This window comes from Eurosta solidaginis, chromosome X (assembly GCF_040869045.1).
Source record: "Eurosta solidaginis isolate ZX-2024a chromosome X, ASM4086904v1, whole genome shotgun sequence".
Lineage (NCBI taxonomy): Eukaryota > Metazoa > Arthropoda > Insecta > Diptera > Tephritidae > Eurosta > Eurosta solidaginis.
This window is the reverse complement of record NC_090324.1, coordinates 199,485,293-199,500,781: the sequence shown is the minus strand read 5'-3', so window position 1 is coordinate 199,500,781 and position 15,489 is coordinate 199,485,293. Positions and strand designations below refer to the sequence as shown.

At 40.5% G+C, this 15,489-nt stretch overlaps 1 protein-coding gene and 1 pseudogene across 1 annotated transcript; one reads left to right on the top strand and one right to left on the bottom strand.

The window, feature by feature from the left end:
* LOC137234593 (zinc finger protein 254-like) overlaps window positions 1–15,489 on the top strand; it is a 346,122-nt pseudogene that overhangs the window by 118,587 nt on the left and 212,046 nt on the right.
* LOC137235370 (uncharacterized) lies at window positions 12,894–14,300 on the bottom strand. The gene is made up of 3 exons (XM_067758364.1): window positions 14,133–14,300; window positions 13,391–13,598; window positions 12,894–13,333 (listed from the first exon to the last, which is right to left on the bottom strand). Exons 1-3 carry the CDS (start codon window positions 14,298–14,300, stop codon window positions 12,894–12,896), a joined length of 816 nt encoding a protein of 271 aa, XP_067614465.1.

Sequence of the window (15,489 nt, the reverse complement as noted above, 5' to 3'; positions counted from 1 at the left end):
TGCATCTGCCGGAAAAGAATTTTCTTAGGACGGCCATACTCTTGTCAGTGTGTCTCGTGTAAGGTATGGTTGCAACGGACAGGTTGTTCTGGGCTAGACCCCAAAACCAGACGTCCACGTAACTTCTATAAATCTTTTGTGGCTCCTTGCTGTTCACGCCCTAGGACGTCCCGTAATCTGCGCCTAAGCAACCCCCCCCCCCCCCCTCCCCGGCTACCTTCCAGCAGCCCCGCTGCTCAGCAAGCCACAAAAAGTACCCGCTGTTGCCTGCGCCCCACGGCTCCACCAACCCACACAGCTGCCCCCACTCACACCTACAATCTCCGTAGTAGAGTCGGCAGCAATGCCGAGCATCAGCCCCTGCCCCCTTCTTCCTCCCCCTCTTTTCCGGCAGCAATTGTGTAGGTCAGGGAAACAGACTCTTAGTCCCCACCTCCCTTTGCACCGTTTGCCAGCACAGAATATATACGTTTGCGACATCCGCCCAATGCAGCTCCTGCCATGGACGGTGCCGTTTTCCTAGATGTTCTGGTCTACGCGACGGCAACCACCCGTCGGGTTTCATTGCGCCATGCTGCCAGGCCGCATACCCAAATACACCGGGTACCCCAATGGTTACCCAAGGACGTATAGTCCCAGTGCCACAACAGCAGTCGCGTCCTGGCTTTCCGCAACCCAAGCGTAGTCATCCGTCACTTACCCCAGAGTGACGACGGCTCCCCCTATGCACTTCAGAATTCTGCAGTTAAACTGTAATGGATTAACTGGAAAGAACACGGAGATAGTCGATTTCATGAAGCGGCCCAACATCCGCATTGCTGCGATTCAAGAGACTAAACTCACAGCAAGATCTACATTGCAGACCTGTTCTTGGTATAATGTCCACAGAAAAGATCGCCAGAGCGGAAATGGAGGCGGCCTCGCGTTTATCATACATCACTCTGTGCAATATCATATATTTGATCCCGACATCGACCGCAGGGACAGTGTTTTAGAACGTCAAGGATTATCTGTCCGGTCCGGCGATGCAAACCAAGAAATCATGAACATCTACATCCATCCTGCCACCTGTTGCCCCAGTGGATATCGCCCTAATATCAGCGCCGTACTCACTGGCAGCAATCGCATTATCTTAGGCGACTTCAATGCCCATCACGATCTATGGCATTCAAACTTGCGGGTGGGCAGTAGGGGTTAGATGTTGGCGGATCAAATAGAAGAACCTACGTTCTACATAATAAACGGAGACGCCCCCACACGTATGGTAGGAAGCTGTCACAGTTCGCCGGATATTTCAATCGTGAGCGCAGAACTCGTAAACTGCGTCAACTGGCAGCCGATTGTAACATTGGCATCCGACCACCTGTCTATACTTATTTCGCTCAAGCGTTCCGCCGACTACATCGTAGAAATAAAACGCACTTTCATTAACTTTAAAAAAGGAAAGTGGGACGAATACAAATCATTTACAGACAACCGCTTAGCTGCCCTCACTATCCCAATTGATGCCCGCTAAGGGGAGCGTGCTTTCCGCAAGGTCATTGAATCCGCCTCGGCTCATTTCATTTCCGCCGGTAGAATTACCGAAATTCGGCCCCATTTCCCAGCAGAGACCGCACGTTTAGCGAGAGAACGTGACCTTATAAGACAGCTCGATCCCGGCGACCCCCAAATAAGGGATATAAACCAACGCATAAGATTGCTTGTCGATCAGCACAAGCGGGCAAAATGGGAGGAGCACCTACGCGGTTGTAACCTCTCTGCTGGTGTAGGTAAACTTTGGTCCACCGTAAAGTCACTATCGAATCCGCCCAGGAAAAATGAAAATGTTTCCATCGCCTTTGGCGATAAAGTGCTGTCGGATGCGAAAAAATGCGAGCGCTTTCTGCCGACAATATATAATGCATTCTACGGTCGACAAAGAAAGACGGAGGGCCAACAGGCACATAAACATAAATTCAGCGCGTCACCAATTACCATCACCGCCAAAGAGGTTGAGGATGCCATCGGTCATGCTAAACCATCCAAAGCATTGGGCCCAGACGGCATAGCCATGCCGATGCTTAAAAGCCTAGGGAAGGAGGGTTTCAAATATTTAGCACATGTCTTCAATCTGTCTCTTTCCACCTTTGTCATACCCGAAAAATGGAAAATGGCCAAGGTGGCCCGCTACAAAGCCTGGGAAACCAGCTAACATAGAACAGTCATATCGCCCGATATCTCTCCTATCGCCAGTAGCAAAGACGCTTGAAGCCATTTTGCTGCCCTACTTCAAAGAAAATTTGCAGCTATCCTGCCATAAGCATGGCTTCAGAAAACTCCATAGCACCACCACCGCGCTAAATGCCATCAGCACCCAGAAAATTGCGGTTTAAATCAAAACCCCCACCATAGAGCAGTACTCGTAGCGCTAGACCTATCAAAACTTTTGATACGGTCAACCATGGGACGTCACTGCAAGGCCTGAAAGGGTCTACCCTTCCTCCATGTCTTAAAAGGTGGACCGCAAATTATCTGGGTGGTTGGAAGGCATCGGTGCAATTTAGAAATTAAACATCAAAACCAAGAAAAATTAAACAGGGGGGGCTACAGGGTGGTGTCCTATCCCCACTTTTGTTTAATTTCTACATATCTAAGCTACCTTCGCCACCAGAAGGAGTTACTTTCGTTTCCTACGCCGGTGACTCCACAATAATGGCCACAGGCCCAGGCCCACAGATCGATGAGCTCTGCAACAGAATAAACGGCTACCTCCCTGATTTCTTTGATTTTTTCGCCTCATGAAACCTGGCATTATCACCGACTAAATCCTCCGCGACCTTATTTACAATATGGACGTCCCAAATGTCGACCATTTTGAACATCCACGTCGATGGCACTACGCTACCGACTGTCCTACACCCCAGAATCTTGGGTGTGACGTTTGATCAGGATCTACGTTTTGGCGAGGATGCAGTCGCAATGATACCGAAAATCCAGAGCCGTAATAAAATCCTCAAATCCCTTGCTGGCAGTACTTGGGGAAAAGACAAAGAAGCGCTCATTACCACTTACAAAGCAATTAGTCAGCCGATTGCATGCTACGCGTCACCTATATGGTCGCAAAGCCTAAAAATAACTCACTGGAATAAGCTACAGGCCTGCCAAAATACTGCGCCCAGAACCGCCACGGGATGCCTTCTTATTTCCCCAGAACACCATCTGCATAATGAGGCGAGAATACTCCCCATCAGGGAGAGATATGAGATGCTAACCAAACAGTTCCTGTTGAATACCTAGAAACCTGGGCATCCCAACAGACATCTGATTGATGAGCCAACACCGCCTAGGGGCTTAAGGAGTCATCTTCGTAAGCATTTTGAGGAAATACGGCACCTGAGAACTCAGCCGTATGAAGCACAACACAAGCAGGTCCTTGGTGAACTCCACAAACAGGCGTCGGACCGTTATGCCAGGAATTGCCCGGTGAATCCAGTACTCAGGGAACAGTACCCAAAACTTGCGGAGGAGGAACGCATACTCCCCAGGGAAACGCGAGTTACTCTGGCTCAACTTCGTTCTGGATACTGTAACAGGTTAAACTCTTACATATCTTACATATCCAGAATCAACCCCGGCATACAAAATATATGGCCCGCTTGCAATATGTCCCCACATGACACCAACCATCTCTTTAATTGTAATGTGGAACCAACGCCTCTAACATCCCTTTCATTATGGTCCACCCCTGTTGAAACAGCAAGTTTCCTTGGACTCCCGTTAGAGGATATTGATGACAATTTGTGATCGGTCGCAGCTATTAGGTGGGGCGAAGCATTGCTACAACAACAACATGCGGGAACAACCAAATAAGCTCCTTCCAACCTTTGATTTGGCGGGGTGGTATAATGGTGTGAAGATGATAGCGTGCGACAACATCGCCAGCTTGTGGTAGCTGGAGGAAATGGTTCCAAACCTCCAAAGGCAAGGCACGAACTCGCGGTTTGAGGTGGTGGATAAAGCGCAAATCCCCACGGTACCAACAGTTAAGTCATGGATACCATGCGTGATGAAGTCGGAGGATATACTGCGACTTCTGCAGAATCACAATCCAAACATACCGACACAGGATTGGAAGGTACTTACTGTATCTCGGCCTACGGAGGAAGGTCAGTTCTACATCTTGCAAATAAACAAGCAGGCGGAGGATATATTGTGCACGCAGCTTAGAAAAATGTCATTTGGTACAGGCAACATTTACATGCGACTCAGGAAAAGAAGTCCGAGGGTAAAAATCCTAACATGCCTTATTTAAGAGGCAGATCACAATCGGTTTTCGATGGTGATAAAATGTCTAGTAGTGTCGACTTAACAAGAGGGTGTACCTCAAGGATCTATTTTAGGTCCATTATTGTATACTGCTTATGCAAATGATCTTCCGAGTCAGTTACAACACCACAATGTTCAAATGTACGCTGACGATGTACAACTCTATATAAGCTGTAAAGCATCAGGTATTGAGATTGTGTACGCAAAATTAATGTTGACTTGGACAGTGTAAGAACCTGGGCTGCAATTAATGGTTTATGTCTCAATCCAAGCAAATCCAAATATGTATTGGTCACCAAAAAAACACAAATTTTAACATCTTTTCCCGATTTAGTTCTGGGTGAGTCTAAAATTGAATACGTGGATAAATTAAAAAATCTTGGGGTCACATTTAATAAACACCTTCACTGTAATGATCACAGTATCATCACAACCGGCAAAATATACGGTATGTTAAGAAGTTTGTGGTGTAGCCAATGGTTCATACCACTGGAAGTCAGAATACTTCTGGCTAAATCATATTTAATACCGACATTACTATATGGTTATGAATTATTTTCAAGTTGTGACGCAACCAGTAGGCGTAAACTAAATGTAGCTTTTAATAGTATTGCAAGATATATATTTGTTATACGACGATTTGACAAAATATCTCATTATTCCAAACCCATTTTTGGTGTTACCTTCGAGAACCTTTTAAACTGCAGAACTTTAATATACCTTCATAGGATAATATACAAAAGACAACCGGATTATCTTTACCGAAAACTAAACTTCTTCAGGTCAGAAAGAGGAAACCGTATTATTCAAATAGAACATGACACTTGGAATCGATTACCCCCCTATTTACAATTGGTCAACAACGCAATGCAATTTAAAAAGTTAATATATGAGTATTTTAAATAATACTATTATATTTTTAACTCTTAAAATCTTAAACTTTTGATTCCATATTTTTTGATTTTATATTGTTTGATTTTATATTGTAAGCTAATATTAATTTAAGTTTTTATGTTAGTTTTAGTTTTTGATGTAATCATTTTTAAAACGACTATAATACTATTCAATGCTTTTATATAAGATGAAACCTTTGTACTGAATTATAAACAAATAAATGAAATGAAATGAAATGAAGTGGGCGAAGTCGAAAAGGAACTCAAAAGTATAAGAGAAAAAAGACAGGTGGAGGTAGCCGACGTCACCCGAAGGTGTTAAAAGAAGATCAACAGCCAAATGGTGCTGGGAGTCGCACAGAGGTACACCCGGCACAACAGTAACGAGAGGATGAAGTGGGCCTCGAATACTCTAAACTAAAAGGGCAAGGGAAGGGACGATGTCACGACGAAGGTGCTGGAGGGGAACAAATAGTCCAATGGTGCTGCGAGTCCAACAGATAAACCTCCAACACAGTAAAGTGGCGTTGATCCAGGAGCGGTGGCTATTATCGGAAGGAAAGGTTTCTGGAATTAGCGCGCGCGGATTTCGCATTTACTACGCGCAAACGGAAGGACGGTTGCGAGCTCTAGTAATGGTAAGAAAACAGCTGCAAGCATATATGCTACCTAATTACACTACTGAGGACCTCGTAGTGGTGGCCGTTGAGCAAAAGAAAAAGCAGGCATTTATCCTGGCATCCTGCTGCATGACACATGCCGCGAAGGTTTCACCTATGGAGCGCAAGAAGCTTGTACAGGACCAAGGGTGCAAAGGGCGGTTGGTCATAGGCGCGGATGCAAATTCGCACCACAATGCGTGGGGAGAAGTAGATACGAACGAGAGAGGCGAATCTCTATTTTGTTAAATCCTGCAAACCAACTTGCAGATAGCTAGCAGGGGAAATGTTGGATCAATATCAACACCCAGCAGTGTTCTGGATATTACATTGAGCTCCGAACTAGATACATCAAGGTATGATCGGATGGTTCTTGGTATACCATCCTTCCCCGACCATGCGTATATCAGCTTCAGCATCCCCCTGAAGAAGGTAGAGAAGGGAGGGGCCTTTAGTCTAATGAATTCCTAACAAGGGCGCTTATGACTGCGTATAACAAAGCTTGATATCTAAGAAGATTTAGAGGACAAGCAAAGCCGCCATGGTAGAGCAATGAGCTGAGTCAGGTAAAATAAATGTTTAAGCTAGCAAAGACCGCAGAAAGCGAAGCGTGTCGGGACGAGTACAGGAATCTACTGAGGATCTACAAGCGTGGAATTTCCAGGGCGAAGAGGATCTCATGGAAAAGTTTCCGTATGAACATAGAGTGCTCCAGCGAAGTACCACTATTGAAAAAATCCTAGCAAGGGGAAACATAGTCAAGGGACTAATAAAGAAATAGAACGGGGAGTGGTCACGTAATAGTGAGGAATCCCTTGAGGTGCTTCCCTATACATATTTCCCATCGGGAGATGGTTTAGAAGAGCCAGCAGACAGCACTCATACTTCGATCACGGAGCGGGTAGTGCCGGGCTTGCTGACCGATACCAAGATCGAATGGGCAGTGAAGACGTTTTCTAAGTTTAACCCGTCGGGCCCAGAAGGTATATTCCCGCCCATGCTACAAGTTCAAGTAGAGTGGTCTTGGAATGGCTTAAAATAATATTCGATGGGTGCATAAGACTGAATCATGTACCGCACTCTTAGAGAACTGCTCGTGTAGCTTTCCTACCAAAGGCGGGAAATATCGGTCACGTGTATCCCAAAGACTATAGACCCATTAGCTTAACATCGTTTCTGCTCAAAACCTCTGAGAGCCTAGATGTGTACAAAAAGTCCAACGTGGATGAAAAACTGCTCTCCACAACACAACATGCGTACACCAAAGGCAAGTCGGTAGACATCGCATTGCATAGGTTGGTAATAAGCATAGAGAAAGCCCTGGAATATAAGGAATATGCTCTAGGAGTCTTCTTAGACATTGCTGGGCTTTCAACAATGTTTATAAATGGGCGATTATGGATGGTCTTAATTACATTAAAGTACATCCGGCCTTAACCAGATAGATGGGCTGCATATTAAATTGCAGGAAGATTAGATCACAACGGGGATTGTACGAGGCCACGAAATCAGAGGACAGAGGCACGCCGCAGGGAGGGGTGCTACTGTGGACGCTGGTCTACAACCTGTAGCTGGTCTACTGCTCAGGCAATTGGATGAGGGACCCGTAAAACTTACGGCTTACGCAGATGACGTTGCAATTGTCATAAGTGGAAAGTACCTTCGAAAGATAAGCTCTTTGATGGATCGGGGCGCTTCGGGGTATTCATACCTGGGCATCTAATGTCGGGTTGAAAGTCAACGCGGAGAAGAGCGGATATGGTCTTGCTTACATAGAAGTTCAAGGTCCCAAACTGGACCAAGCCTAAGTTAGGAGCGATGACCCTACATGAGAAACCTTGCCCAAAATATCTAGGAATCATCCTAGACAGTAAGCTGTCATGGAAGCTCACCGTGGAGAAGAGGTTGAAGAAGGCCTCAACGGCACTTTATGCATGTAAAAGAGTGCTGGGGTGTGCGTGGGGCTTATTGCCCTCCCTTTTCCATTGGGTTTTTACAGCGATTGTAAGCCCTATTCTATACTATGGAGTTCTTGTTTGATGGAAAGCCACACAAAAACAACCTACCTAAAAAAATAGAAGGGGTATGCAGACTATCAATGCTTAGCATTACGGGAGCCCTGAAAACATCCGACGGATACACTGTATGCCATTCTGCATATTCCACCTGTAGACCTGGTAGCAAAGAACATAGCGTTAACAACTGTAACCAGGCTCGATGCCTCGGTGCAACTTGAGCGCCGACCATACGGCCATAGCAGTATAGCATCATCAATCACAAGACGAACAGACTACCTGATTCCCTATCTTGGCTTCGTGGGAGATCTTAAGGTCACAATAGAGGTGGACGGTTGGCGGAAGGGTGCTCAAATGGCGGACGAGGCGACACAAGTATACACAGATGGTTCCAAAGTAGTGGAAGGAGTAGGGTCTGCGGTATACTGTGCTGATCCGGATATCAACAGATCCCACAGGCTGCCGGATTACTGTAGCGTTTTAAAAGCGCAAATATTAAAAAAAAATAAAATAAAAAAAATTATATTAAGAGTCAAGCAAAAATTAAGGCATTAATGTCGCATAGCACAGGCATCTAAATGCGTGTTAGAGTGTAAGCAGTCTCGGGAGAGAATCGGGACAGGGAGGAGCATACATCTTTTTAGGGTCCCAGCGCATATGGGAATAGATGGGAATGAAAAAGTGGATGAACTAGCTAAAAAGGGTGCATCCATTGAAGCTTGCTACGTAGACGTCCTAACTAGACTGGGCGAGATTAAGCGAAGGCGAGAGGTGCACATGATCGACCAAGCGGGAAAGGCGTGGGTTCAAGCGCGGGGCTGTAAAGTGTCGAAAATTATGTGTAGGTCTTACAACCTTAGACTAACTAAGTTGCCTCTATCATTAAAAAGAGAGGACTGTAGACTAATGAACAGCGAATTAAAACGCAGCAGCTGCGCTGGCTAGGCCATGTTATGCGAATGAATGATTATGATCCGGCCAAGAAAGTGTTTCTATCGGAACCCGCCTATGGAAGCAGAGGTAGAGGGCGGTCCCCACTCCGTTGGAAGGACCAGGTGGAAAACGATTTAAACTCCCTTGGTGTGACCCAATTGGCGCCGGTTGGCTGAGCGAAGGAGCGACTGGCGCGCCTTGTTGGACGGCCATAACCGTTTAGACGGTTAAGCGCCAATTAAGTAAGTAAGTAAGTAGACTAATGACGGGTATTCTGACTGGAAACTGCCTTCTGGCGTCACATGCTTTTAAAGTAGGCTTATTCAATGATAGCAGATGTTGAAAGTGCGGGTTGGATGAGTGAACGATCTAGCATATTTTGTACTCGTGCCCTGCGCTTGCCAGGCTAAGGATCCAGGAGTTAGATCTAGGTGTCAGATCTAGAAGAAGAAAGTGGCTTAAGTCCTAGAAAGCTTCTAGTGTTTGCCAAGAGGAAGTAGTTATTTTAAAACCTAGGTCCTGGTTTTTAATAGGGGTTTTCAGTTTGGTCGTTAAATAAACTTCTAGTAACACTACGGACTCATTCAGTCTATGTGAGGTCCCCATGGACCGGCCAGTTCAACCTAACCTAACCGGCCCACAAAGTTCTCCACACCTTCATTAACCCTTATATAATTTTGAATTTACCTCAATAGATTTCTTACGAAAAAAATTGGTGTTATTAAAATGAAGACGAACAGTAGCACTTCACCTAGCAGATAGTTTAGTAAAGTGTTGGATCTTGAAACAAACCAATCGTTGATGATACAAGCGGCCAATCAGAAAATATTGTTATGGTGACTAGATGTTTCGATCGGTTATCAAAAACTTTTCGTGATAGTTTTTTGTCGGTATTTGAAATTAAAAAAAAGCTGTTGCAAATGCACATGCACCTCAAAGAAATTAGACGCAGTCTGCCACTGGTGAAGCCATTTTTGAATTGACAACTAAATCAAAGCATGAGAATTATTTGTTTTATAGCTTTTTCTTTTCTGACAAATGTGTTAAGCTTTTTGTACGCCGCGCAAGGGTTGTAAATGTATTGTGTTCTATTCTAAAACGCAGGTAACGTTCTTTTGTGTTGCTGTTGCCTGCTCGCACACAGAGCCAAAAGTATCTAATAAAATAGAACAAAAGATATCTGATATCTCTATGGATTTTCTTCATGAAGATGTTCTTTATATATTTGTAAAGAAAAACTTTTTAAAGTCTTCAAAAAGATATCCTTGAAGAATAGCCAGTGATTCTCATTGAAATATCTTAAAAGATATAATATATTACCGATAAGATGTTCTTATTAAGATATCCAAAGAGACATCACAAATTATTGAGAAGATGTTCATATTGGCATTTCCAAAGAGATATCACAACCTATTGAGAATATGTTCTTATTGGTATTTCCGAAGAGATATTCCATATTATTCAGAAGAAATTCATTTTGACATTGCCGAAGAGCTATCACACATTATTGAGAAGATGTTCTTATTGATATTTTCGAAGAGATATCTTTCAAATTTTAAAGGGAGCGTTCTTTACTTATTTAACCCTATAAATACCCAAATAAAACCCCAATTTTAGTTTATTTGAGAAATAATACTGTACGTTTATTCTTATACAAAAACACAAGCTACAAAAAATAGGAAATACAAAAAAATCATGTGTTTTGAATATATTCAGTGCCAATATTTTTTTAATCTTAGTATTTTAAGTCCATTATTAAGGTTATAAAATTGTGTGGGTGGCCCATCTAGTTCTTTAGTGTATTATATTATATACATTGCTGGAATTACCTATTAAATACAATTGATATTTTTTCGAATTTTTTTACACAAATCGTGACATTATTATTTTTTATTAAAAAATTAGATATTTCATAAATATTTATACTTTCGCCATGAGAGACTGTGACTATATGCCCAATGCGGAACACAGTGCATTGAAAATTAAGTTCATTAGTTGTTTTATATAAGATTAAATCAGACACTAATGAAGATAAGTATATACTATTTTCAGGTTTAGGTTCAGGTTTTTCAATACATGATTTGCGAAACTCAGCGATGATTTTATAGCCAAAGTTAGTGAAATATTTGTTCTAGAGGAAATGTTTCTAGCATATTGCTTATGCAATTGATGTGCAGCTTCGAATTTAAATGACCATAAGTATTTTTAAGGCCCTAGCTTTTTTATTATAGATGGATAGTGTACCAGATTGTGGTATTTTGGCTTTAAGTGTTCTTTAAATATACTTTGATAAGCGTCATTATGCTGTTTAATTAAAGATCGTAAGTCATTTAGAGAATTGTCGTTGTAATTCGGTAAAAGTAACTTATAAATTAAAGTTACAAACAATATAAAGAATTTAAAAACTAAATCATTTCAATCTACTAAATCTCCAACCATGAGAAATATTAAATAAAAAAATGTTTTCATTTGCTTAGCATTCATTTTGAATGAACCATTAGGTATATGGTGTTTTTGAATAGGTGGACTTATGTTTCCAATTTTGGTATCACCGTATAGAAATATTTGTTTCCTGTAATTTAGAGTATCTAAAGAAAAAAACTTTTCCTTGTAGACGAAATGATATAAAATTTAAGAAAGATTGTATTTGCATATACCAAGGAATACGTCATGCATGATATCACATGCGATATTGTCTGTAACATGGAAGGTTTACAACGAATTAAAAATTGAATTATGCTTAATACCGGTTTGTGCTGGATTATAAAGTAAGGCATCATAATTATAAATATTTTTATCTCGCAACGAACCGGGAATCTCTTCAGAATCAGAGCTGGTCTGTAGATTTTCTTTTCTGCATATTCTGCAAAAGTTATTTGAAGAAAACGAAGGAACATATTCTAATGCAGTATTTAGTCCCAAGTTGTCGCCCAGAACTTGCCCTAACCTAAAAAACAGTTTATAAGTCTTGCCATCTGCGTTGATTTCCAGACCGTCAATTTCAAGTTTTTTGAAAATATCAATTATAGGTGTGATGGAAATATTAGTGCCACAATCATGTACATCACCACTCTTAATAAATCCTGCCAGAAATATATTTGCAAGTATACTAATTTGACTTTGTATATTCCACAAACTTTCTGTTGCTCAGATTTTGATCCCAATGGATCATTTATCTCAAAATCATACCACTTTGTTCAACTAATAAATTTGAATTTGAATTTGTTTTTGAATTAGGAAATAAGGTATATCTAGATAGTTTTCAGCATATTTTGAGCTTCGCCAATAATCACCATTGAGAAAATGAGAATAAAAATTGTCTTTCAAAAAGTGCTCCATATTTAAAAGAGTGGCTCTCAAAACACCTTCACTTTCGAAAAAACGTTTTATTTGAAAAGTTATGTCTGTTGCTGTCATTTCTGTTCTTGCTAATGATAAAGAAGGGTTATTATTTAGTACGACTTCTGAAAGGTCTTCACTAAGAATGAACTTATGTGGAGGTTTATAAAAATTTAGTTTTTCTAATTCTTTAAGAAATTTATATTCAGAACTTACTTCGGAAAAGGGTTCAGAAAGGGTTTGGACTATTTCATCGAGTGAAATATTGTTTTCATTGACTATAGGTAATGATTTTAGAGATTCATAAATCGGTGTCAAAAAACACTGTTCAACAGAATTTTTAATAACAAGTACGTCTCTTAGAGAAAAATTTGTATTTGCATGTAGCTGAAGAAGGAATGATAGTTGATTCTTTGAATGATAACGAAAATGTTGGTTTTATGGGTGTTTCAGACGAAGTTTGCTTCAGTATACGTCGCGATTTGGGAATTGTGTTTAAGTCCACCTAATTTACCACTACTTTTACTTTTAGTATGCTTTGTAAGATCGTTCTGAAATCTGTACATATTGTTAAAAATTTGATTGCACTTGTCTTCTTTTCAAAAAAATTCATAAATTGTTGGGGTACCATGCCTAGACTTTAAATGTTTAATTAGGTCATTCGGTGTTCGATGACCTTTTTTACAAATGAAGCAAAGAAATAGGGGCATTTTTTCGTTAAAAATATTGTAGAGGGCGTGTAAATACTATACTAGTTTTCCTAAAAGAATTGCAACAGAAGAAAAATCCTCTGATTTTAACTCAAAAAAATATTGTGCCAAAAATGCCCATACTAACTTGCTTCTTTGTGAGTATTCGGTGTTAAAAACATATGACAATTTTATGATAATGTCAACGCACTTCATATAGGAGCAGCACTTCCATTTTATGGCATCGCAAAAAATATAAAATTCGGAAACACACGTAATATCAGTCCCAACTGCAATAATTCTAGGTTGACAGTTCTCTTTTCTTTCAGCAAACTGATTAATTATGTCCACAACTTTAGGTTGAATATCATTCGGTGTTCCTACGAGAGTGACAAAATCATTTTGAGCATCGGCTATAGTAGGTTTGTCATTTTTATTAAGGCGCTGAGGAGGCAGTAAGGCGTGCAGAAGAATTGTTATGATGCAATATTTAGAATCTATAGAGATAATAATTAAAACAAAATTTAACAGTTAAGATGAAACTGTATACTAACCATTTGAAATATTCTTGTTGTATAGGTGCTTTAAATATAACGCTCGGGAAGGCCGAGCCTTTATTTCTTTATCAAAAATATCCAATATGCTCTTATAAAAGGTTTCCAATTTCAGAAACAACAAGTTTCCTTTGCCTGGGTAAAGGCTTTCAAAGTCGATTTCAATATAGTAAGAATTGAATAAAATTGTATAAATATTAAAAACTAACTAAGTAACAGATACTTACGAGATCATATCCACTGTAGTCACTATTCCGCGGCCAATCCTTAAAGATGGCATTTAAAGAAACGTTTTTTTTTAATCTCTGCAACTCTAGTCTTCGATGTGTCTTTCCAATACGTTATAACCTGTTCCCATGGACTGCAGTTGTGATGTAATCAACATTTTCGTTCGCAATAGTCATCTTTACATGTTAAAAGTTAGTAAGTTTTAGGATCTTAAAAACTTTTTACACGTACCAGACGAAACTGAAGCAATCAGCTCCGGGTCCTCTGGAAGAGCTTTTGGTGCTAAGGCACTTTTATTTGCATTCGTCGAGCGTGAAAATAATTTGCCTGTAGAGTTCTTTTTGTTCTGCTTTCTAGCCAGATAGTACGTTTCTTAAATATTAAAATATTCTTGTTAGAGTAATATACAATATATAAGTTTATAGATAATTTACACAGCTTTTATAAACGTATTTATTTTTATGAATATGGGGATAGTGATTACAAAATATAAGCAATATATTTTTATACTTACCGATTTTTCTTTTGGGAAAACGTCACAGATGGCATTGGCCAACTTCTGCATTTCTGCGTATGTCATCTTCACAGAGTTACCGATGTAACTATCGACAATACAATGAGCTACTGTGCTCTGGCTCTTTGAGTCCAAATAGCCATATTTGTCGTTATACGTCAGCGTCATTTGCCATTTTACTGAGCTTTTTAAAAGATTTATAAGCCGAGTTTTATTTATTGAAGCTACTGGTGGTAATTGGGCTGAAGGTGTTTGAAGATATTTTCTCCAGCCATTCCACAACTCGACTGTTATTTGATAAAGTTTGTCTGTCACTTAGGAGTGGTTTGTTCTGCAAAAAAAAGAGAGAACAGATTAATAGATACAATATCATTACGTACGTAAGGGGAAACAACAAACCCCACTATGTATGTAATTCGATCCGAATTGAGATTTTTCATCTTCGATTTTCTACACATAAATTCAATGGCAACTGAGCAATTCCATCAGATCAAATTACGTAGAAGTGCTATAGATCTAGAAACATACGCCTACTTACCATACTGTTTCGTCATTCTCTAAGACCCGCCTTGAACTTGAACATCTCAACAAAATAATTAGTATCAAATTTGTCAAAAAGAGTTATTATATCATCCACTTCTATTGTTTCCAAAATAAGGAAAGATGTTATCCCATGCATTTTTAATAGCGAACTCATCATCACTCAGGCCCACATTTTAAATAATGGCAACGTATCACCTATCGGCTCTGCCACGTGGGTTGCCCGGCCCATTATTTAATTAATTTATTTAATAATAGTTTCCGAATAACACTGAAAAGTTATAACTTTACTCCACACTCCTTGCTTGTTAAACTGCACCTCGAAAATAATAAAGATTTCATTTAAATGCGTATATGTACATAAATATGTCGCCATATATGTATATACATATGTATAAATGAATGTATGCCAATCACTAAACCGCCTGTTAAGTTTTAAAAATGCAATTAATAAGCTATTTCTTATTAATATTTATAAAGAGATATCTTGCAAAATGAGAAGTGATATCAGTTTTTACGGCATCTAGAAAAAACGAAAAAGACCTTTGTTTAGGCAGGATGCCTAACTTTTTCCGCATCTGTCTGCGACCCCCCCCCCCCCCCATGCAACCCTGCGAATCGATACTCGATACTCGAATTAATTTGTAACCACCCACACCATCACCGCCACATGCATGTGCATGCATGTACATGTAAGTGTATGCGTGTTTTTTGTCAGCACTCATGCATATGCATGTCGGGGTTGATGTGTGGGTGCCTTTCCCCTCCAAAACGGAGGATTTTGCGGGTCAACGGTTGTAGCTTGCTATACAACCGG